This window comes from Triturus cristatus, chromosome 4_2 (genome assembly GCF_964204655.1).
Source record: "Triturus cristatus chromosome 4_2, aTriCri1.1, whole genome shotgun sequence".
In the NCBI taxonomy this organism is placed as follows: Eukaryota; Metazoa; Chordata; class Amphibia; order Caudata; family Salamandridae; genus Triturus; species Triturus cristatus.
The window spans coordinates 504319599-504343664 of record NC_140586.1 but is presented as its reverse complement, the minus strand read 5'-3'; the positions used below and the strand labels follow the sequence as shown (position 1 = coordinate 504343664).

Here is a 24066-nt window from a genome sequence, read left to right as displayed (position 1 = left end):
TTTCGCTTGGTCCAATTACAGACCCTGCATAGATCTTGCTCTACAGGGGTGCTGATGTGTTAGCTGGGATGGGTTCCCACAGCCCTGTGTATAAGAGTCTGTAATCAAAGAAGCACCTTCTTCCATACTATCTGGGGATGCCCGGTTATACAGCAGTTCTGGGGAAAGGCGATAAGAGTTATGGCTGAGGTCCTGGGGCAGGAAATTCCATTACAGGCCAGATGGCACATACTATGCGTGACAAGTGATCAGTCCTGGCAAAGATATCAAAGAATCCGGTTAATGGTGGTAGCAATGGTAGCTAAAAGAAATATGGGGGCAAACCTCCCCCTGAGGATAGGGCAGTGGAAGTCCGACTTAGATTAGTGCAGCGCTACTGAAAAAGTAGTCTACGAAAGCAGAGATTGCCCAAAGAAATGGGGGAAAATATGGAACAGCTGGGTGGAATACAGAGGCCTCTGGAACATAGGGGGTGAAGGGAGAACCAAGGCGAGCACGCAAGCTGAATAGACTTTAGAAAGTGTTTCTAAAGATAGGCTTTGAAATGCAAGTAAGATAATTTGAAAACAGAGGTGCAATGTAATCCTCTTGGCAAGGAGGCAGTGCTTCTGTGTCTGAAACAATGTACGATTGTAACTAATAATGGTTAATTTTATGACACCAAGGCTCCGGTAAATGATACACTGTATACTGCAACTGATGAAAAGTTTAATAAAAAGACTATTTGAAAAAAGGATGCAGCTTTACAGGCACATTAATGTGTTGCAACTGAAAGTAGTGGAAGAGGTTGTGGTGCCAGCTCAGTCATCTGGTAGCATCAACTAGTTCAGGCTCAATGCTGCCCCGTTAACCTGTGGAGTAATTGTCAGGTGTAATTATTGTTGGCTGAGGGGGGTCTGACCTGGATTCCCTGGATGCCCAGCATTGCAGAGGGATATTTGCTCTGCATTGAATGGGGGTTAATTTCCCTAATTTAAGTTGTATACACACCCTAGTCCTAATGACTGGTGGCAAAATGGATTGAAATAATGTGATCCAGTTGGATGTGTTACCCCTTCACTAACTAAGCAAATGAACTTGTATATGGTAGGAAATATAGTTGCAGCTGGTGTAAACCCATCTTGTGTTTGTAACCTTTGGTTTCTGTGCCCAGTTTATGCAAGGATGAAGATTGGGTTTGAGTAGCAATGAGGGTGTTAGCAGGCGATTGAGTGGGCAAAGGGACTCAGGAGGAGCATGGACCCTTTGTCCCATCCCATAAAATGACATACTTTTCTATGCAGAATTTCCAGTGAGCCGAGCTTACAAACCCAATTCATTCAGTAGTCAAAGTAAGAAAGTAGCAATTCTAGCAAACATCGTAAAATTAGGCAGTCCTGAAATTGTAAAAATCATACTACACAGTTAATTTAGGTGCAGTTACCATCATGCTGGCAGCTTCTGCTGAAGATGTCTCTGATGTCTCAAAAGGTTCCTTTAAAATATTTGGAGATGCTCCTCGGGGCAGGAGTGGGATCCTTTTCGACATTTCATGCTCTTCCACGTTTCTTGTTATCGCAAACACCTGAGTTCTGAGTAAAAATACGCCAAAAGAAAAAGCCCATCACTGGCTGGACTCGAAGATTTGAAATATTATTGGGGTTGCCTCCTAATGATTTTACATGTCATATATTGTATCACAGAAAGTGATTTGAGGAATAAGAACTAGATTGTGAAATGTATTGACACTGTGTTTTGATAAATGAGGGACACGGCATTTACAACGTGGACTTAACCATGCGTACTGGGTCAAAGCAAGTGGAACAACACTTGCCTTAACCATGCATGAGTGTAGTTAAGGCAGCCAGTGCTCTAGATGCAGAGTGGATAGGCGGGGACAGAAAGGACTGAGACACGGCTTGGTAGTTAGGGCTCAGAGGTCGGGGTCGTTTTTAGGGCTGGGGCCAAGTTTTAGGGCGCGTGGGCTGGGGTCAGGGTAGTTTTTGGGCTGAGGATCAGGTCTTAGGGTTGAATGTGGGGGGGTCAGGGTCGTTTTTAGGGCAGTTATATTGCAGGGCTGGGGCTTGGTTTTAGGGTTCAGGGTGGGAGGGGCTGGGGTGTGATATTTACCATACATATACCTTTACCAATCATGCCTTTACAATGAAATTTGTTGTAAAGGCATGCGGGTTAAGGCATGCGTGGGATAGACGCAGTGTGGTTCAGACCACGTTGTTAAGTCATGCATGGTTTAGGGAGACGTTGTTCCATCATAAAATCAATAAATGAGAGACTCAACAACCTCTCATGAAGTTCCCTGCTTAATCATGGCTCCTTGGAGGGAATCTCATCATTAAACTGCAAAAGTGATGCTAATGAAATGTGTTTTGTGTTTAATTTATGTAGGTGGATGTTGGAGGTGACAACATCATTCATTCTTGGGGGGTGGGACTTATTTTCTACTATCAGAAAACAAGAGAAAGAAAGGAAGGAAGGAGAGGAAGAGAAAGCTAGGAAAATAGGTGCAAATGGAGATAGCAGAGATGAAAAGAGCATGTATGTTGGAGTTAAAGTAGGTAATCGATGAAAGTAGGCTGAGGTAGAATAGCAGCTAGTAGCAACCAAGACATTCTATAGCAAGGGTGGCAGGCTCCCATTGAATACCTTTTGGTTCCTAGCACCTAGATTTTTCAACAAATTAAGCACTTGCATTGACCCTTGCTTACAAAACCATAATACAGAAGGAAATTATATTTTGAAAAAGACAAATCTGACTTTTTAAGAAAATCAATACAAAAGATGGAATTTTAAACTCAAAAGGCTTCTTTTACCTGGTCACAAACAGTTCATTTTCCTGTTGACATGGCGCTGTCTCAAACTTCATGTTCTTGGCCTTCAAGTCAATTTTGGCAGTAAATTTTAGAGGAACAAGTGTATGGAGCTTGGCATGAAACTCAATTCCAGCCTGAATGAGATGGGTGTTGATCCCCATTGTAGCTACTGTGTGCATGGACATGCTGAAAGGAAAATAAGATGCAAACTCACATCCATGTGTCAGATGAAAAAAAGGCTTTAAATGGCCCATCCACTGCAGACAAAAAAAATCCCCTTTACCCAGTACTAAGTTGCTAACTATCACCGACAACAGGCATTCCAGAATTTTCCTTTGTTTGATGATGTGTGATTGGGTCTTGAACCCTAGTGCCGTGTCATTCACTGGACAGCCCTTTAACAATGATGTATTGCGTAGCCAGAATAGGGTATATTTTTGTAAAATGGGAAATTGGCTTCTGTATTGATGTTAAAGTTCTTCTACTTCATTGTTGTTCAATTTTTAGATTACCTAATGAAGAAGTAGATATATCTTTAATTCAACTACCCTCATCCCCTAAGTACTATACGCTTGGCTGAACTTGTCTTAAGGAACAGAGGAAAAATCTGGCTAAGGGGTAGGGGACTGCCTTTACGTTTCACTAGGTTGAGGTATCTACATCCATTATAGCTTTGGAATAACCTGGGGGTATAGCACAAACACTTCATACAGTCAGATACTTGGGGCCTATTCACAAACTGCACTACGATTGCAGATCTTCACATCCACCTCCCCTATGTTTTATGTACAGAGACCTCAATCCCCACTATGGAGATCACTGCACAAGTAAGTATGCTTTTTGGTAGTAAAAGTGGGAGGGACAGAGGGGAGTGGTGGAACATTGGAAATACTTATGACTACAGGAAGTGGTTAAGAGGGGAGTAAGGAGAGATTTAAGAAGGGCTAGGGAGAGGTTTATGAAGGGTTATTGAGGGGTTTAGGCAGGGACATGCACCCATTAACAAAAGAGTAAGACCATTGCTATTCACAAATTGTGCTTCTATCATTACTACGTCCAAAAAGGACCAAAAACAGTTGTAAACGTCTTGCTCCACACTTGATCAACCTCTGGAACTGCAATACACGTACGTAGAAAATAATGGGGTAAATTAAACCCCATTGGAACTGTGTTAAAATACATTAAATGATATAACTATTTAAAAATATGAATATGCATTTTGTTTATGAAAAATATTATTATTTTATTTAAGAATTTCTATTGACTTTTTAAAATGTCAAAATGTAAGCAACATTTACATTTAATAAAAATAATTAAATTACTTTACATTCATTATGTACAACACTTGCAATACTTTTAATACATATTAAAATGTTCTTTTTAACAGTGGGAATTTGTTTTCATTTAAAGTTCAGAAAAATAATGTTATTTTAATTTAATATGTTGCAAATAATGGACTTTTAAATAATAAATGAAGTTATTAATTATGTAACTTTTGTATATTGTTCTAAATTTAAAATACATGTATAACACTAATTAACAATATTTATAATTAAACAATTTTTCAATTTTTTTGAAAAGTTAAATAAACTTTAAATCATTACTTATACTTTTCCATAGGGAAATTTAAGCCCCAATTGAGGAGGTCTCTGCCAAGTGTTCAGAACACCAATATCAACAGTAGGTTTAATGTCATATTTGATATTTTTTTAGTCATTCCACCCTCTATTTCAAGGGGTTGGGACACCTACGTATACACTTTTGAGTCGTTTTACACTTGGAAATGGGGACTAGCCAAAGTATTGAAAGCACCCAAAATTGTAATTGTAAATTCACTTGGAGTAAATCTACATGAGTTAATTGACCTTGGTGAATGGGCCCCATTATTTACTGTTGTATAGATATAATTTTCCAGGGTTCTGTGCCAGGCACTGCAGTTTACAATAGTTTATGACTTTCTATTAAGGACTGCCAGTCAAACTTATCAGACATGATACAGATAGTAAATTGTAAATCTACAGAGGAGCACTATAGTTATGTTTTTTTTTTTTAATTTTTAAAAAATTCCATGAATAATTCTGATGGGAAGTTGCAACTGCTCCAACTTACCATGACTACTCTTACAAATATAAAGGTACATGTTGTACATTGAAGCCTGTGTAAATCCTTAGTGAAAGTACATTTGAACATGCATGTAAATTCTTTTTTCCTGTGGAAGAAATCCCCATTTTCTGACACACCTGACATATGTTAAGAGTGTTCCTTCACCATTCTTACCCTGGTTCAAGATGTTTTCCTGCCTTTGACACAAGTAAGCGGGTAATTTAGAATTTGGTTGTAAATTGGCAGTGAATTTGGCAGAGTGTGAGGTCTAGCATAAACCAGAGGAGCTCCCATTCCACCAAACTTGTGTTTCATCCACTCTAGTTGGAGTCTGGGAAACTCTGGGTTTAAACCAGCTGAGTCTCCTCTTGCACCATCATCCTAAAGACTTGACCTGGCTGCCCATCTTTCATTGGGAATACAGGTCACAGTAGTGCTCGCCTAAGCATATTTAAGATAGATCAACTGGCCCTTGTTTGACCTACTAGGGACTGTGCTGCAAGGCATGGCGATCAAAGGTAGCAAAAATATATGATGGCCCATGGGTTTTTTTGTATTCAAATACAAACTTCCGCTTTGGGAGTTTTTGTTTCAGAAAATAAAAACTTTGCAGAGTGGGCACAGCACATCAATCATGGCGACCCTTTGGCAAAGGTAAGTGCCTTCAGTGAAGCAGCATAAGTGGCTCTTATGAAGGCACAGCGATCCACAAACAGCCTGGGAGAGATGACTATGAATTCGAGGTCCTCCTACTAAGGAGCGGAGGTCAGGGCCTCCACAGACCTAGTGGTTTAGTTGGTCATCTGCTGAAGTCTAAATGACCCACTAAATCGCAATGTGGAAATGTGACATACAAAAATAAATTAATACCCACAAACCCCATACATTTTTTGTATGTTCACTTGCTTTGCAAGATATTCAACAACATTCACTCAGTGACCAGGAACATATTTATAAATGTACTCCCATAGTGGTGCAATTGTAGGTGTCAATATATTGATTTATGAATATAAATTCACATTTTTGACAATTGCAGACATGCATTCTAGCTTCCAAATCATGCAATTTGTGTTCCCAATTCAAGTGATGTGGGTAAATGGCTTTGTGAACCAGGTCCATTGTTTGTTATCCAATATGTTTGCAAAGCAGCACCTAAACCACATTAAAAGGTTTAGAATGTTTACTTAAACTCTTTTATTGCAAAAAGGGGTTGGATTTAAAGCCTTATCCAGGGTTGTTTTTAGCTCCCAGCAAAGTCCTGCATTATGATTAGGAGTCTGCAGAATGGAGGTTCAGCTTAGCAGCAAGTAATGAAAGCACGAGTCACGTGGGACTTCCTGCCTTGCAGTGTACAAAATAAATAAATTAATACTTTGGACTTCTCGATACTTTCATTCATACACCCTACCATGCCAAGTTAGGTACACTTCCTAGTTTCAGAATTATGTAAAAAAAATAAAAGACCTTTCCCTCCCCATCACTGGCCAAAATACAGTGTATTGTAATTACATACGGTAACTCTGAACACCTAAAAAGAAGCTTACAGATTTAAAATGTGGAATGCTTTTCTCACATACATACTTAACTTTATGACTGTTTCCAAAATGGTAAAAGTGTCACAAAGCACTGTGCATTGCCCATTTGGTACATAAGGGCTTAAGCATTCCGTAGATCTGAGTAGCCCATGCGGACAGTCTCTCATATATCTATCTGGTCCCAAAGGTCTGGAATTCTTCACCATCATCAGTCAGGTATAATCAGGATTACTGTAACTTTTTGATATGCTTTTTAAACCTGGATTGTTTCCTCTCTTTTATTGATGTTAATCTAGCAAGAGCGCTAATTTCTTTAGTAGTTAATAACTTTACAATGTCCCACATTTGATTCAAAATCAAAGTCGCTGACTTCTCCCTTCCTGCTTAAATATACAAAGGCTTATTTATAATCGACATTACCTAACAAACATCTGCACTATTATTATTCAAAGGGTTTCAGGTTTTCAGTTAAAACTGATTATAAGTGATTGAACACCACTGGAGGAAATATTTGCTTTCAGTAGAAACTGGATAACATAGATTGTGTTGTACTTTTACAGCTTAGGGCACCCTGTTTTTAGTTTCTCTCTACCCACTGCCCATCGCTGCTCAAGTCCTTCTACTACCCCATATTAGGTTTAGCCCCCCCCTAGTCAGTAATGGATCCTGCTACGCTATGCCCACTCCACCTCAATCTGGATTTGCCTATAAAATTAATTACCCAACCAATCTAACAAAAAAAGCCTCCAAGATCTTCAAGCATAGAATTCTCAATGTGAAACCAGAAAATCTCATCTCTGGCCCCCTACTTCTACGCATCAAAAGGAAACTCAATAAATGATCTTATCTTCTATCAGAAAATTCCTCTATGCAATGCTCCTGATCTCAACATCCAATATATATGTGCATAGTCTTAGATTATCTCTAGCCCCCTCACCCACTTTCAATGTTGAAGTAACCATCTCCATCTATAACAATGGGATAATCCTTGACCAGGAATCAAACAACTTCCTAGATGTATTCCACAAAATTTTCCCTATCATCAAGCATGCAGTATATAATAAGGACTCAGGTACACCCTAGCTTTCCATACATCGTGAAGACACCCAACAAATGTTACTTCAGAGCCTAACCACATTAAGCAATCCCCCATGTCCCCTCCTAGCTCCAGCAGAGCGATCAGCCCACACAGTGCCAACTCTTCAGTATCCCTCGAGAGGGTGGAGTCCCCCCACCAAACCATCAAACTAATCAGCGCTCATATGTCACTACGGTAACAAGGTCCACAGAGCTGCACAACATTGAAGATATCTCTATCACCCTCAATTGTCAACCCCTTAGATAATTTTATTTTGCCCATGACCCATTTGTCTCAACTGCCTCTGTCCAAAAAGCTCACTATCTTTTCTCTCTCACATTGCAAGCCAGAAACCCTACCCTTCTGTCATGTAGCTCCTAAAGTACCCATGCAGGACCTGCGCGTTTGGATAACATACGCTGTGAAATTGGTGGCAGACTAACTCTGAGCACCCTTTTGCATTAGCTAGCTCACCGTCCCACTAGTGTCTCCTCTTATCGGGGAGAGATTCGCTTATGGCAGCCTCAGAACATGACAACCCTGATCCATCAAGATCGTGGAAACAATGTGATACTTTTCGCTCAGTCCCTCGTGCTCACTTACTTTGTCTCAGAGATACACAGAATAAACAGTCTGAGCATTTCAATAAAAGGTTTATTGAACAGTTGTTATTCTCGTGTAAAATATATGAGCTGCAACAACTATTAGACAGTAGCAGCAATTATATGATCAGCAGTACTATGAATATGAAAGGAAAGTACAGATCTACCATTTGGCAATAGGCATGAATAAATACATGAATATAAAATGCATAATAAAAGTGAGTGTACTCCTACGATGCCTATCTAGATGTACCTAAGTGTACCTAGCATATGAGTAGTTGTGGAAGAAATGAAGAAGCCAAGAATCCCTCTAGGATTTAGTCGAACCCAATTACCTTCAGTGGGAGAATGCAGAGGCCTTCTTGTTCTCGAGTTGGACACCCCGCAAGGGAGGTTCAGACCACTGTCAGCTGGAGCAACTGCATGCAGGAGCCTCAGCGTCTCTGATCAGTGTGCCGGCGTGGAAGTCTCGGTTCCCTCTAACTACCGCTGGCAAGAGGTGCTGTATTTATACAGAAAATATAGAGTCCCTTTGTCCCTTGTGTCTTGTGTTAGCCATCGTTGGGTATGAAGATGATGTATGGGATAAAACATTTATGTAGATATTAGGGAGGTGGTGTGGAAGGTGGTGTATAGCACTTGCCTGGTTCCTAATAAATTATTCATACTGGATGAGTACATCAAAGATGTTACAGGAGGCCTATTATTCAGGAAAAAACCCTCCTTCTGCACCCAAACCACAGACTAGATAAGGTTCATCCCTCAGAGCCCGTTATTGTGGAGTATAGGGAGCTCATGTAGGTAAAAGATTATGCATGTATTAGGGCATCTGAAACTATGCCTATATTAGGCCATCGATATGAAATATAACACTTCCTAACCTCCCCGCCTACCCATACAGACAAGCACCATTCTAACATCACCACCCAGACCACCACACACCTTCCCACCTTTCAGTCACAAACCTCAACATCTTACTTCCATGCTTCAATAGAGACCAGACTAGATGTAATCACACAAGACCTACACTAACTCAAATCTGACATACGAAGCCTAATAAATATCATGTCTGAGATGACATACACCAAATGCCCAAAACGGTCTTTAGGATATAATAGACTCAAGCCCACCACCACCCACCAAACACTACTCATGACCATCAATCTCGCCACCCCACCTCATAAAATGGAGATTTATACCTTACCATAATGCCCTCACAAGGCCCTTTAGTAAAGGACCCACTGGAAGCCAGTCACATTTACTCACTTCTACACATATATAATCAGTCAGAACATGACAATACAAACAATCTAGCTTGTATCCAAACAATCACCTCAAACCCACACAGAGAACACAGGCAGAATGCAAGAGAGGTAAATAATGCTAACCTTGTGTTGTGTTTACATTCTTAGCGTGTTCTTAGTTCTTAATTCTGTATGATGACAGCTGAGTGTTCTTAGTAGAACGTGTTAGGTCATTACGGAATGTATTCATTTGTATTGGAGACAGTTAGAGGACTTGAGGAGGACTGTTTGTATGCTGGCCTGCTCTTCGAGTTATTAAAAGAATACTCTACTTTAATTCCGACTCCTGCATCTTCATTACACTGGCGACGAGTTTCGAAGAGCGGATGAACCCACGTTAACCTTGGAAGCACAATTAAGGAAATTGTCAAGCTGGATCTGATGTTACGAACTTATGCTGTCCGGGAGCATCGGAAGATTTAAGGGGACCGGAGCGAGCAGAGCGGACAACGGAGCTGAATCTTCGAAGTAAAACGAAGGAAGTCAAGTAATTGACGTGAGAACCTACCTGAATCCGTTGAGTCTCGAGCTCGTTTTCGCCATTGCGGTGTCTCGAGCGCGCATCTTGCTGCCTGCATTGTGTGCGCGATCATCACCGAGCGTGGAAGCGTCATAGCAACGTGCGTGCGTAACCCGGTGTACGCGTTGCTAGGATACCCTCACTCCGTGGCAGAACAAGGGAATAACGCGCAGAGCAGTGTTTCAACACATTTAACACAGCGCGATGAGGAATTAGAAGTCAACGCTACGTTTGCACTGAATCAAAAGCGTGGTGGATCCAGTTTAGAGGATTTTTTTTTTATATAATTTTTTTGGTTGCTTCAAGGATATTCGGTTACAATTACTCCAGCACAAACAGCGTACGTACTTGCCGGTAATCTAACCGGATTTCAACGAGGAGTATTATATACAATTTTAAAAGTTCTATCTTGAGACTAAGCAAGTAATAACTTACACATTATGAGTCAGCCCAATTATAATATTACGGCCCCACAAGCATTTTGGGTTTCAGGAACAGAACCTCCTTTGAAATGGTTGGAGTGGAAACCTTACTTTTGCAATTACATTGATGCATTGGATGAAGAAGGGAAAATGTCTCATGCGCAAAAGAAAAGATTACTGTTACATGCATTGGGTCCAGTTGGGTTAAAAGTGTATGAAGGAATGTCTAAACCTTGTTTTCCAGGTGATATGAATGTATATGCTTTGACCTTACTACATTTGGATACCTATTTTGCGCCCAAGGTCTGCATTGACGTTACGAGGTATAAATGTTTTTCTAGGAAGCAAACTAAAGACGAAAGTATTGATCATTACTTAGCGGATTTAAAAAAAATGGTTTTAGATTGCAAATTTGGGGTGTTATAAGAAGATCTAATAAGGGACCAAATAGTAATGCATGCCTTTAACCCCACAATACTAGATAGACTATGGATTAATGGTGACGCACCGTTGGATGATATTCTGGCAATTGTGCGCAAAGCAGAAATTTCGGGCAGATGTGCTACTGGTCTCAAACAAGATAATAGTATTGCTGATGTAGTAAGTAAGGTTAATGTGAGTGAAAAAAAGAAAAGTAATTCGAATTTTAAACCTGCTTTTACTAAATATGCACCTCCTAATGCATCTAAACCTAAATGTTATAGATGCAACAGTTTGGAACATTTAGCAGATAACAAAATGTGCCCTGCACTTAAATTCAAATGTACTAATTGTGGACTTAAAGGTCATTTTGCTAAAGCCTGTAGAAGACGTAAAAACAGTGTAAGGTTTGTCAACAACTCAGATGAAAGCTATCAAGGTGCTAGTGAGACTGAAGGAAATGGTGATGAGGGGGATTTGGTCATGAATTTACATGATAAATTAGTACTAAATATTGATGAGGGAACCATGGTAAACAAACCAATGTGTTGGATGGATATTGGTGGGGTAGATATCAAAATCTACGCAGACTCAGGCTCACCTTTCACAATCATTAATGAAGAATTATGGAAATCTTCTTTTATACAGAAGGTGGGTTCACAGTTATTGGAACCTGACATTCACCCTGAAGGGTATGGTGGTGAAACCATTGATCTTCTGGGTTATCGTTGGTTTGTTTTTAAATTCAAAGGAAGAGAGTGCAGAGGGAAATTATATATTGCAAAAAAGGGACCACCAGTTCTCGGATGGTTTGACCAAAAACAATTACATATAATTTTGGACCCCAACAGTAGTGAACAAGTGTTGGTTGTTGATGACAGTAAGACAGTGAGTAAGGAAATTTTAAAGGAATTTCCGAACGTTTTTAGTAGTGCTCTAGGTAATCTTAGAAAATTTGAGCACAAAATAATTCTAAAACAGGATGCGTCTCCCAAAGTACACAAATGCAGGAATATTCCTATTTTGGTTAGGGAGGAAGTTAGTAAGGAATTGGATAAATTGGTGTCTAATAATATTATCGAACCAATTGAGGCCTCAGACTGGGTTTCTCCGATCGTCGTAGCGAGACGTAGTAACGGAAAAATTCGGCTCTGTGTGGATTTGAGGTACCTGAACAGCAATATTGTTGTGGACAGGTTTCCGTTACCAAAAATTAATGAAATGGTTGCTAATTTAAACAATGCAAAGTGGTTTTCGACCATAGATCTGTCATCAGCGTATCATCAGATCTCCTTGTCCCCAGAATCAATGAAACTTACATCCTTTATCACCCCCTTCGGGTGTTTTCAATATAAACGCATGCCTTTCGGTTTGGCCTCAGCCGCTGCTGTTTTTCAACGGTTGATGTACCATCTTTTCAAGGAGGAACATGGTGTTATGTTTTTTCAAGATGACATTCTTGTTTCTGGCTGTGATGAGGAAGAGCATATGGCTAGGTTAAAAAAAGTGTTAAGCATTCTGCAAAGTAGTGGTCTTACGGTGGAGCATTCGAAGTGTAAATTTGCACAAAAAAGTGTAACCTATTTAGGTCATATTATTGATGAAGAAGGGGTGAAACCTAAACCTTCTTTAGTTTCTGCCATTGTTGAAGCTCCTACACCGTCCAATAAGGACGATGTTAGATCCTTTTTAGGCATGGCAGAGTTTTGTTCGAAATATGTGTCAAATTTTGCAACAAAAACACACAATATTCGCCAACTTTTAAAAAAAAACAGTACCTTTGTGTGGTCACAAGAATGTGACACTGATTTTAAGACCATTAAAGAAGCCATAGCAAAAGCTACTGCACTTCATAGTTTTGATCCTTCGTTAAATAGTGTAGTTACTACAGATGCTAGTAACCGGGGCCTTGGAGCTGTTTTATCTCAGGTTGACAATCAGGGCAAGGACAAAATTATAGCTTACGCATCCAGGTCATTGTCACCTTGTGAGGAGAAATATCCAATAATAGAAAGAGAAGCGTTAGCGTGTGCATGGGCGTTAGAGCATTTCAAATCTTTTATTTGGGGGAAACCATGTGTTCTTCGATGTGACCACAAGCCTTTGATTAAGATCTTAACTACAGAAGGTGCTATCACTGCTTCCGCAAGGTTAGCTAGGATCTCTATGAGAATGCAAAATTTTTTGTATAAGGTGGTTTATGTACCTGGCAAAAGTAATGTGGTTGCAGATTTTTTATCAAGAATGCCCTTAATGTTGGAACAATGTGAAAACAATGAATGGAATTAATTACATATTGCCTTTGTACAAGATCAGGGTTTACTGCTATTGATAGAGAAGAGTGGGATAAGCAATATTTGGATGACAACATTTTCCAAGCAGTAATTTCTTTTATCACTAATGGCTGGCCTAAGGATAAAAAATTATTGAATGCAGACTATAGACCGTATTGGGAGGTTAGGTCTGAGTTGTCTATTTCTCATAATTCTCTTCTGAGGGGGGAAAGGATAATTCCACCGGGCAACTTGCGTGAAGGAATTGTAGATTTATGTCACGAAGGTCATCCAGGAATTGTTAGGACGAAGTCACTGGTTAAAAGATTGTTTTGGTGGCCAAACTTTGACTCTCACATTGAAAGGGTAGTAAGAGATTGCACCATCTGTGCTTCTTCGGATAAAATTTTGCAAACTTTTCGTCCTCCAATGGCTACGGGTTTTGTACCTAAAAACCCGTGGGAGTGCATTGCAGTTGACATCATGGGACCTATTAGTAATAGAGATGGTTCTCATTGTTATTTGCTTGTCCTTATTGACTTATTTTCTAGGTGGCCGGTTGTTAAAATTGTGGAAAGTGCAGATACAGAGTCAGTTCTACTATTTTTGGATGAAACATGTGTGATTGAGGGTATTCCTTCATATATACTCACTGATAATGGGGTACAGTTTTTATCTTTAAAAGCTACCATGTATTTCAAAAAATTAGGCATTACACATAAAACTACTTCACTTTATAATCCTAGTGGCAATGGAATGGTTGAAAGATTCAACAGGGTTCCTAAAAACACTATTCAACTTTCACTGAAGAGTAATCTTGACTGGCCAACTCAAGTGGGGAAAACAGTGTGGAATTATCGAATTACTGTAAATGACTCTACTGGATATTCTCCCTTTATACTTATGAAAGGGAGAAATCCTAGGTCTAAGGCTATTCCCACGTGGTTATTTTCGAGTGAGGTGCAACCTTGGTCTAGGGAAGAAGTGAGTGCTCGTATGGAACGGGTGCATGATAGGAACAAGGCTTATTATGACATGAAACATAGTGCTAAAGAAGTTGTCATTGATGTAGGTGATTGGGTACGTATTAAAAAACCGTTCAAGGTTCAAAAGGGAGTTTCTCAATTCTCTGAACCCATTAAAGTGATTGAAGTTCTACTTAACTCTGTGAGGGTTAGTGATGGTAGGGTTTGGAATTTAACCAGAGTTGCCAAGTGCAAGAATGACCTTGCTAATTATAATTGGATGCCTGATGATTTAGATGATTGTAATTCTGGAGAAGTTCCTTCCGTCTATACTCAGGACAATTGTTCAAATACTACCATGTCTGATGTTAATGTTAACACTGAGGTTTCTGCACAAGGCTCTATAACCTCGGATTTTACTGTTTCTGACTCTTTTTCTCCTATTGATGAATCGATTTCTCATCGTCGTTCGTCAAGGAAGAGGGTGGTGCCTTCTTGGTTAAAAGATTACATTGTCACCAATAAGTAGGTTTAGTGTCGCTTATGTTATTTAATGTTCATATCTATTTGTTTTTTTTTATGGTGTTAACTATTAGGGAATGTTAGTGTTTTTAAGTTGGTTTTTATGTTTATTATTTTTTATGGTTTTTTTTTAGCCTTCATTTTTTTGTTTGGGAAAAAGGGGGATGTGTTGTGTTTACATTCTTAGCGTGTTCTTAGTTCTTAATTCTGTATGATGACAGCTGAGTGTTCTTAGTAGAACGTGTTAGGTCATTACGGAATGTATTCATTTGTATTGGAGACAGTTAGAGGACTTGAGGAGGACTGTTTGTATGCTGGCCTGCTCTTCGAGTTATTAAAAGAATACTCTACTTTAATTCCGACTCCTGCATCTTCATTACACCTTGTGCTAGTCCTCATCACAGAGACGTCCCCAGCTGACACCAAACCTCACCTGAAATGCATGCTTCTCAATTGCAGATCAGCTATAAAACATGCAGCTGAAATCGCCAACCTTATCCTTGCTCACAAGATCTATTACTACTAACAGAAACATGGCTAAATGACTCCTCTACTCCAATCCTTGACATACTAGTCCCTCCTAGCTATGACATTATAAGATCAGACCAACCAGTCAAACCAGGTGAAGGCATTGCCTGCATAAGTGAAACAGTCACCAATAGCAAAACTATCCTCTTGTGAATACCTAGGCATAAACATTACTATCAGCAATAGACCACTATGCAAACTGCTCCTGATATACCACCCTCGAGGCAACAATCTATCATTCATCGAGCAAATTATAGAAGCCATCACTACCAATATAGGACAGCACAACACCAAGATCATCCTCAGTGATTTCAACCTACACTGGAACGACCCGAATGACCCATCAGTTATTAACTTTAAAACCTTCCTAGCAGACCTCAACCAAATCTCTAACAGTCCTACCCATAACCTGGGTGCAACCTTGGATCTAGTCATAGCTAGTGCTAACTCCATTCAACTTGAATCCATCATCCCATGCGACTGGACCGACCATCACCGCATCACCTTCCTAATCAATGAATCAGTGAGGACACTCCAACGTCAACCTAAAAAATCAAAACACTGGAAAAGGAACACTAGGGACATACACCCCTGATAATCTGACATCTCAGAAATAATATCTTACCTCCTCTGGCAGTCATGTCAGAAGTTCGTGACAACCACTACAACAGCTCCATGAAGACCATTGACACTATTGCACCCCTACAACTAAAACACCTCTCCACTAAAGACTCCAAACCTTGGTTCAACGAGAACTTAAACACAGAAAGATGAAATCTGAGAATAGCTGAATGAGTTTAGAGATCCTCGCCATCCTCAGAACATCGTAAACACCTGAGAGCGCTGAGAAGCATGTACAACAAGCACATCAGAAACTCAAAAGTAAATTTCTTCAGAACTCAACATGACATGGGCAGAAATCGCCCCAAAAACTGTTCGAGATTGTCAAACAACAATCCAGTCAAAAATCGAACCCCCCTCAACTGATTCAAACCAGCAGCCAAACTGCAATGAATTTGCCGGCTTCTTCCCCGACAAGACAACTAAGATTAAAACTGATCTCCAGACAGTGCCTGATCTCCTCGCAATGATACCCCAAATAGCACCCACCAAACTATGATTGCTCAGCCCACAGACTTCACATATCTCACCCTTAAAAACAACACGTCATGGACCACACTCAAACCAGTAGATGAAAATGCCATTCTTAACGTCTTGAGAACAACTACTACTGCGACCCACTACCATCCAACCTCTTCAAGGACCTTAAAACGTCTTTACTTCCACTCTGGCCCAAGATTGTGAATGCTTCACCACTTCAAGTGGTTATACCAGACTGCCTAAAAACAGGACAAATAACCCCCATTTTAAAAAAACCTCAGCAGATCATTCAAACCCAGATAACTTCTGACATATCTCCGCCATTCCTTCTCTGGCAAAGCTCCTGGAGAAATGCATCCATACTCAACTATGCAATCACATAAAACAGTTCCACCTCATTGACCAATACCAATTCAGCTTTCGTCAGGGCCACAGCACAGAAACAGTCCAAATACACATAGTTGATGATGCGTTTAAAATGCTGGTTCAGAATGAATCTTGCCTCCTTGTCCTTCTGGACCTCGCCTCAGCCTTTGATACGGTCAAACATCACAGCCTACTTGACTTACTAGAACGCAGAATGAGGTTATCAGGGGTCATTCTAAACTAGTTTGCCTCATTTTCCATGACAGAACTCAGGGAATCAAAGTTAGCCAAACTCTGTTCAACTCCACTCAAGAAACTCTAGGAGTCCCACAGGGGTGTAACCCATCACCTACTTTCTTTAACCTCTTCATGGAGCCCCTAACAGATTTTCAAGATGTCCCTACCTGGGATCGAAAATTAGGTGCTGTCACTCCTCAATCAATCACTGGCACTTGGCCACGTCCCTGCCAGCTTCAAGAAGGCCCGGGCCATCCCACTTCTAAAGAAACCAGGGGTGGATGTGAAGAACCATAAAAACTACAGGCCTATCTCCCAACTTCCCTTCCTGGCGAAAGTGCTGGAACAGCATGTGCTAAAAACCCTCTCCCACCATCTAGAAGCAAACAATCTCCTACAACACAACCAGGCCGGATTCAGGGCGCATCACAGCACAGAAACTGTCATGCTAGCAGTGTTAGACGATCTCAGGCTTCGGGCCGACAAAAAGAAGGCGTGTGCCCTGGTCCTGCTGGACTTGTCCGCAGCGTTCGACACTGTCAACCACAGCATACTCCTGTCACGAATCGCCAAACTAGGTATCCAGGGCACAACCCTGAGTTGGCTCACATCCTTCTTCAGTGGCCATTCGCAGAAAGTCCAACTGTCAAATCACGCGTCTGACCCAGGTCTACTCTCCTGTGGGGTTCCACAGGGCTCGGCGCTGTCTCCCCTTCTTTTCAACACCTATTTACAACCCCTGATATCCTCACTGAACCTCATGGATTGGCAGATCTACAACTATGCCAACGACACCCAAATCATCATCCAAATTGATAGCTCCTCTGTCTTCCACGCCAGAATGCAAAAAATCCTTAAATTCACTGCCAATTGGATGACGGGCAACTCCCTCAAAATCAACCCTGATAAAACCGAGATTTTGGCCGTCACCACCGACTCCAATCCTTGGAGCGACCTCTTCTGGCCCCAGGATTTGGGCACGAACCCAGAACCAGCAGTGGTTGTAAAGAGCTTAGGGATAAAGATCGATGCCAAACTCACGATGACCCAGCAAGTGTCCGCTGTGGTGGGAACATGTGTTGGCCTCATGAGACTACTGCGTAAACTGGCCCCCCTCCTTACCTTCTCTACTCTTAGACTAGCCGTGTCAGCCATGATAGTGTCACGTATTGACTACGGAAACGCCCTATACATCGGCCTATCAGAAAAATCATTAACTAGACTTCAGGTCATTATGAATGACGCAGCCAGGCTGATCTTCAGGCTCCCCAGGAAAACCCAAGCTACCCCCCTCCTACGCCAGCTGCATTGGCTACCCGTCAAGCAGAGAGCCAAATTCAAGGGCCTCTGCATTGCACACAAATCCATCTATGACCATGCCCCAACCTACATTAAAGACCGCCTAAACCTCTATACCCCTAACCGGACCCTACGATCCTCAGAGGCATGCCTACTGGCATGTCCCCGCTTCAGCCTCGCCACCATGGGAGGAAGAGCTTTCTCTAACTTGATCCCCCCACTCTGGAACAAAATGGCAGAGAATATCCGCAAGGAGCAGGCCCTTCTCCCCTTTAGGAAAAGGTTAAAAACTATCCTCGTCTCTGAAGCATGGGGCTCTCCCTAATCTAAAATCACCCCCTGGCCGGACGCTCCTCTCACTCTTGACAGCGATTAGAGACCTGACGGTGATAATGCGCTCTACAAATTTGAATTACAATCACAATCATATGCTGAAATTCTCCAATATCAAATATCACATGTATGCAGGTGACACTCAATTGTACCTAGAAATCTCCTGCCCGGAAGACATCCATCTACTTAACACACCTCTTCAAAAAAAAAAACTGGACGACAAAAAACCACCTCAAACTCAACTCACTCAAAACAGAATTCCTCTTAATCACCCCACCAAAGGGATCCCTTGACAACAAAAAGTGGATGAAACATCTAACATCCTTCAATTGCCTTCCACAAGTTGTAGATTCCATGAGATGACTGGGGATTACACTCAACAGGAATCTCAACATGCAAGAACATATCAGAACAGCTATGAAAGGAGCCATTCAAATCAGCATGAAACACTTCCTCCCTTTTGACGACCTCAAAGCAAGCACTAGTAATCCCCAGGTTAGAATATGGAAGCACTACCTTATGTGGTCTGCCTAGTTGCAAGCTGGGTCCACTAAAGTCATCTCTTAATTCTTCTGCAAGACTCATAACTGGATCCAACAAAAACAACCACATCACTCCCGATCTAAAGACACTAAACTTGCTCCCTTATGAGGCAAGGATAAAGCTGTAAATTGCTTGCTTGACGCATAAAGCACAACACTTTAACACACCGAAGTACCTAGCTAACAAACTGGAACTGTCCGGCGGCTGCAGATCCTCTAAGAGTGCCAGCACCTTACTGTTAAAACCACAGACAGTTCCGGCAAAAAACCTACAACTGAACCTTCACCGAAATGGCCCCCAGGATCTGGAACACCCTTTGCCCTGATATCAGACTGAATCCTCATTAAAAAAAAATGTAACTGTTTCCGATGAACAGATAACTACACGAGAACTCTCTGACTCAGCATATGGAATGTAACTGACAAAATTTCCCAACCTGGGCTCACACCTGCCGTTCGTCGGCTGGCTGGTTAACTCATGGACCGCCTCCCGATTTGCAACAGGTATTGACAGCATTTGTTGCTTGGTTGTGATATTTTTGTCTTGCCTAACCAATTGTAAAGTGCTCTGATAGCCTACGAGGGTCAAGTCTGCATTTTGTAAAACTTTATAAATTAATTATTTTTAAAACTGTTTAAGCGAACCCCGTACCTCTAACCACTTGTCTGTGAATGATACCCCTCTCTTACCCACTTGGGTCATGGTAAGCCACTTAATACACCCATGTCACCATCCATGAGGTCCCTCTACCCCCCAAAACCTCCTTCACATGTTTTTGGGAGCCTGGTCCAAATCATAGGGCTTCAGTTCACTGTTTATTGCATTTTGCTGTGTAGTAGCCAGCAGGTTTGCAGCAGAACTCAAAAATGTGTTTCAGTCCAGGGCAAGTGGCACATCCATAATGTCATCCCTCTTCACTGAGAGCCTCACAAGGTTTTGCTTTCTCAAAGTTCTGGTATCAGAATTGTGCCAACAAAGATCATTGTGCCAATGGATGCCTCCAGAATCAATGTCCTCCAATAAATCTTTGCTCCTGACACTACTGTTCCTAGGATTACTTCATGAATGTTGGAAGGAAAAGCATGCCTATATGAGCCACATCAGCTCACATAAAAGGATCAAGGGACATATAATGAACATCTTCAGTACCCATGTGCAGACCCAGAAGGGGTTTGCGGTCTGATTTTTCTGAAATTGTGCTACTTTAAGCAGATACTTTAAGTCAGAAAACCTATGACTTAGTGTATGATGAGGACAAAACAATTTCAGAAAAAATACAGGCTCACAGACCAGTTCTGAGCCTGCACACTAAATGAGGACTCATCCATGATGGAGCCCTAGAATCACCAAATTCAGCTTTCATTCCTACTTCCTCCATGTTAAAATGAAGGTTAGAATCTATGGTACTGAAACAAGGCTTGACACTTGGCAACATCACTTGTGCAAACTCCTGTGACTGCATTAGATGGAAACATGTAGGGCTGTGCTTGTTCTACACCCCTCCTGTGCCCCCGAGATGGGAAATACACTAGAAGTATGAATACTGCACAGAACACAAAGCTACAGTGCCTTACTCATACCCAGCTGAAACATAGAACCCTACTGTTTCAAATAAACAAAGGGTCACATGACTCATATTTGAAAGGATTTTTTTGTAGGATTTGTGTTTATTTGAAAGCCATGACTGGCTTTCAAATAAACACAAATCCTACAAATAAATTCCCTACATGGTGTGAACCGTACAGGCAAATGACTCAATGCATCCTACAGATTACATTGATTCTTTACTACCTCAGCTGCTTCTTCATACAACAGACCAGTTAGCTGTCAATAAAATTCCTGTTGCTAACAGTAAACATATTCATTCCTTTCAGTCTTTCCCCTTGTGACCTGGCAGAACAGGAATAGGTCAATATCATACAGTAATAATACATTTATTAGCCCATTTCTTTCTTCGTATCTTTGGATAAATCTATCTATTCGGCGGGGATTTCTAATGCGCAACCGCTACTCAATGAGTATCCTGATGCTAGTAGCAAGATTGGGTCTAACTGGCCTAGATTTAGAATATGAGTCCAAAAAGCCAGGTTTTAAAATGGCCCTTATAGGTCTGAATATCCACTGTGGCCCATAGCTGCAGTGGCAGGGCAAACCAGTCCCTAGCTGGAATGTAGGTGTTGGAGCTACCACCCTATTTTTTCCTTTTGATTATGGGTACCACCGCTAACAAAGAACTAAAGGAACGGAGTGATCTGGATTGATTGTATTGGGTCATTCTTTTTGACAGGTATTGAGGACTGGATGTGTGAGGACTTGACTTTAAACCTCACCAGTTCAATAATCGGAAGCCAATGAAGCTATTTCAGGAAGGGGAGGACATGAGCCCTCATATAAAGTTTCAGCAGAACTCATGATGCAGGGTTTTGAACCAGCTGCAGTCTTTTCAAGAGCAAAGCCGACATGCCCCAATAAAGTGAGTTGGTATAATAACATAATGTGCATTTGTAAAGCACACATTCACCAAAGGATATCTTGGCGCTGATTAACAGATGTTTATTGTTACCCAAATAAGGGTACTCGTTTTATCAACCGCCGAAAGATGAAAGGCTGAATGGACCCGCCAGGATTTGAACCTATGACCGTGAGGTAGAACACAGGCCCCTTTAGTGGACACATTAGTCTTCTTAGCCACCGGACCTGGCATAGTGCAACCATGAGGTGATCAGGGTCTGTACCACTGTTTTCCACGCCATAACAACAAAGCGAAGATGCAAGCCTTAAAATTGCTCAGCACATTGGAGGACCTCTTTATCTAGGGTGAGGAGCAATTGTGTATCATTGGCGCACGAACAGATTGATATCTGCCTGCCTGGAAAGAGTGAAACCATTCTAATGTAGGACCACCAACACCTGTCGCTTAAACGTTGCATAAGTATAAGGTGCGAGACAGTGTTAAAAGCTGCAGAAAGATCAAGGAGAACCAGGCCCACCTGGTTCCCCTGATCCACCGCTAGCTGTATGGTGTTGGCAACCTCAAGCAAGGTAGTCTCAGTGCTATAGCTGGAGTGAATGCCCGACTAGGAGGGGTGAAGCAACTTAAGTTGTTCTAGAAAACTCAGAGTTGTCGGTTAATACGTTTCTCTAATATCTTTACAAATGCAGGCAGCAAAGAGATTGGTCGGAAGTTAGACAAACTAGATTTGTCGGATGATGATCTTTTTAACAGAGCAATACTTTTTGGCCTGTTTCCAACAGCTGGGGACTGTGGCTGTCAGACTGGGCAAGGTTAACGGCTGGTATGGGTGTTTGATTGCCGCTCTTTTGGATACGAGGATTTGGGGGGTGGGCATGGATCATTTGGGGACCCGGATTTGCATGTACTAAGGGCAAGGGAAGATTCCTCTCAAGAGATAGGGATGAACTCCTGCAAAGAATGGCGACTAGGTGTGGACTGAACCTCTAGCTGCACCAAGAGTTCCCCAGTAACCCCGCACTCAGGGTGCATGTAAGGAGTCAACGATAATTTTTTTTGTCTGTCAAAAATATTAGCCAGTTGGGTACACAAAAGAAGACAGGGCATTTGCAGCTGATTTAGGGCGTCAAGGTGTGTGGATTTTTTTAAACAATTTTAGATAGCTCACTTCATTTGTTGTTAGAAGAGTCAATCTCAGCTGTAAAAAGATCTGATTGTACTTCCAATTTGTGTGATGGTATTATTTAAGACATTCTTGTAGATCTTTGGGGAGGTACTGGCGCCTCCAGTCTCTTTCAAGTCTCTTACATTGTTTGCGAAACTCCTTGAGCTTCTCGTTAAATCATGGTGCTTATTGTCTTTTGACCATGGAGGTGGCTACTTACGGTTTAATGGTTACCATGACATCAGTTATCTGTGTAAATCAGGCATTTACAGATGAGACATCTGTATTGATGTCTCCACTCATGTGTGGGGGATGCTTGCTCAAGGAGAGTCTAAACTCCAAGGGAGAGACTGTGGCCCAGTCAGGGCTCTGTTAGCGGACAGGGTGAGGTAAAAACCCAAGCAACTCTACTAAATCAATTAAAAGTGTATTTGTAAATAATGGCAATGCCACCCCCTCTTTTGCCCACTCTGTCACAGTGTAACAAGGAATCCATGTTTCAGTGATGAAGAACATGTCGGCCATATCCTTGCTCGTATATCATAAATGTGCTAGGCGTTTTTGTGCAATTAACATATATTGCAGAGTAGATCGCGTATCCCAGGCCTAATATTTGGTCCTTGTGGGTGATACAAAAATTAGCATGTATCCTTACAGTGCATGGGCAAGCCAGATAAAGCATAAGTGCAATGATGGCAGGTGGGAGAGAAGTGTCTGATGCACTTACCAAGACAGCGAGGCTGGTGCTGAGCATGGGTTGAGCATGGGCCGAGTGTGGACGAGCACAGAGGGGCACCGCATACAGGCCTACTTTATAAAGCACTCAGACATCGGAAAAAGTTCCAGGTTCCAGGCCGCTAACTAGCTCAAAATGGCGGCTGAGCAGTAGTGAAGATCGAAAAAAGACCCCTCTTCCCACTTCAAAAGAAAACAGAGAGGGAATTGTGCAAAGTACTGTGTGAACAAAAGAGATCCTAATTACAGCTCCCCCACAAACGTATTCACCAAAAAATGGATCTGTTTAATGCAGATAGGTGAAACTCAAAACAAGTCTTTTAGTGAAAATAGGCAAAATTCCAAAACTGTTCACTTTTTTACACATCCAATATTGTTAAAAACGCTTTGAACGCACAGGGCCTGATTTAAATGTCAGCGGACGGGTTTCTCGCACACAACGGTGATGGATATGCGTCGGCTGAAATATATAAATCCCATAATATCCTATGGGATTTATATTTCGGCGGACCGGATATCCGTCACCATTGTGACAAAGTAAACCATATGCTGAAATCTAATTCAAGCCCATAGTGTTTTAAAAACCTTAAAACACATAAAACAGAGAGGATCAAATCAATTACATAAAGTAAATAAAGAACAGAGCAGTATAATACTGGCTTGAAATACCAGAGCGCCAAGTAGCCAACAGGAAATATTCATTCATCTGATCTTTGTCATATGTATATAGAA

General features: G+C 41.4%; 1 protein-coding gene across 3 annotated transcripts in view; it reads right to left on the bottom strand.

The window, feature by feature from the left end:
* Window positions 1-24066, bottom strand: part of LOC146834618 (vitellogenin-A2-like) — a 512107-nt gene that overhangs the window by 238302 nt on the left and 249739 nt on the right. For all 3 annotated transcript variants that reach the window (XM_085602090.1, XM_085602091.1, XM_085602093.1), the window contains exons 19-20: window positions 2811-2996; window positions 1424-1571 (exon numbers count right to left, since the gene is read on the bottom strand). In XM_085602090.1, coding sequence (XP_085458216.1) covers window positions 1424-1571; window positions 2811-2996 — 334 coding nt within the window. The remainder of the gene's footprint in view (window positions 1-1423; window positions 1572-2810; window positions 2997-24066) is intronic.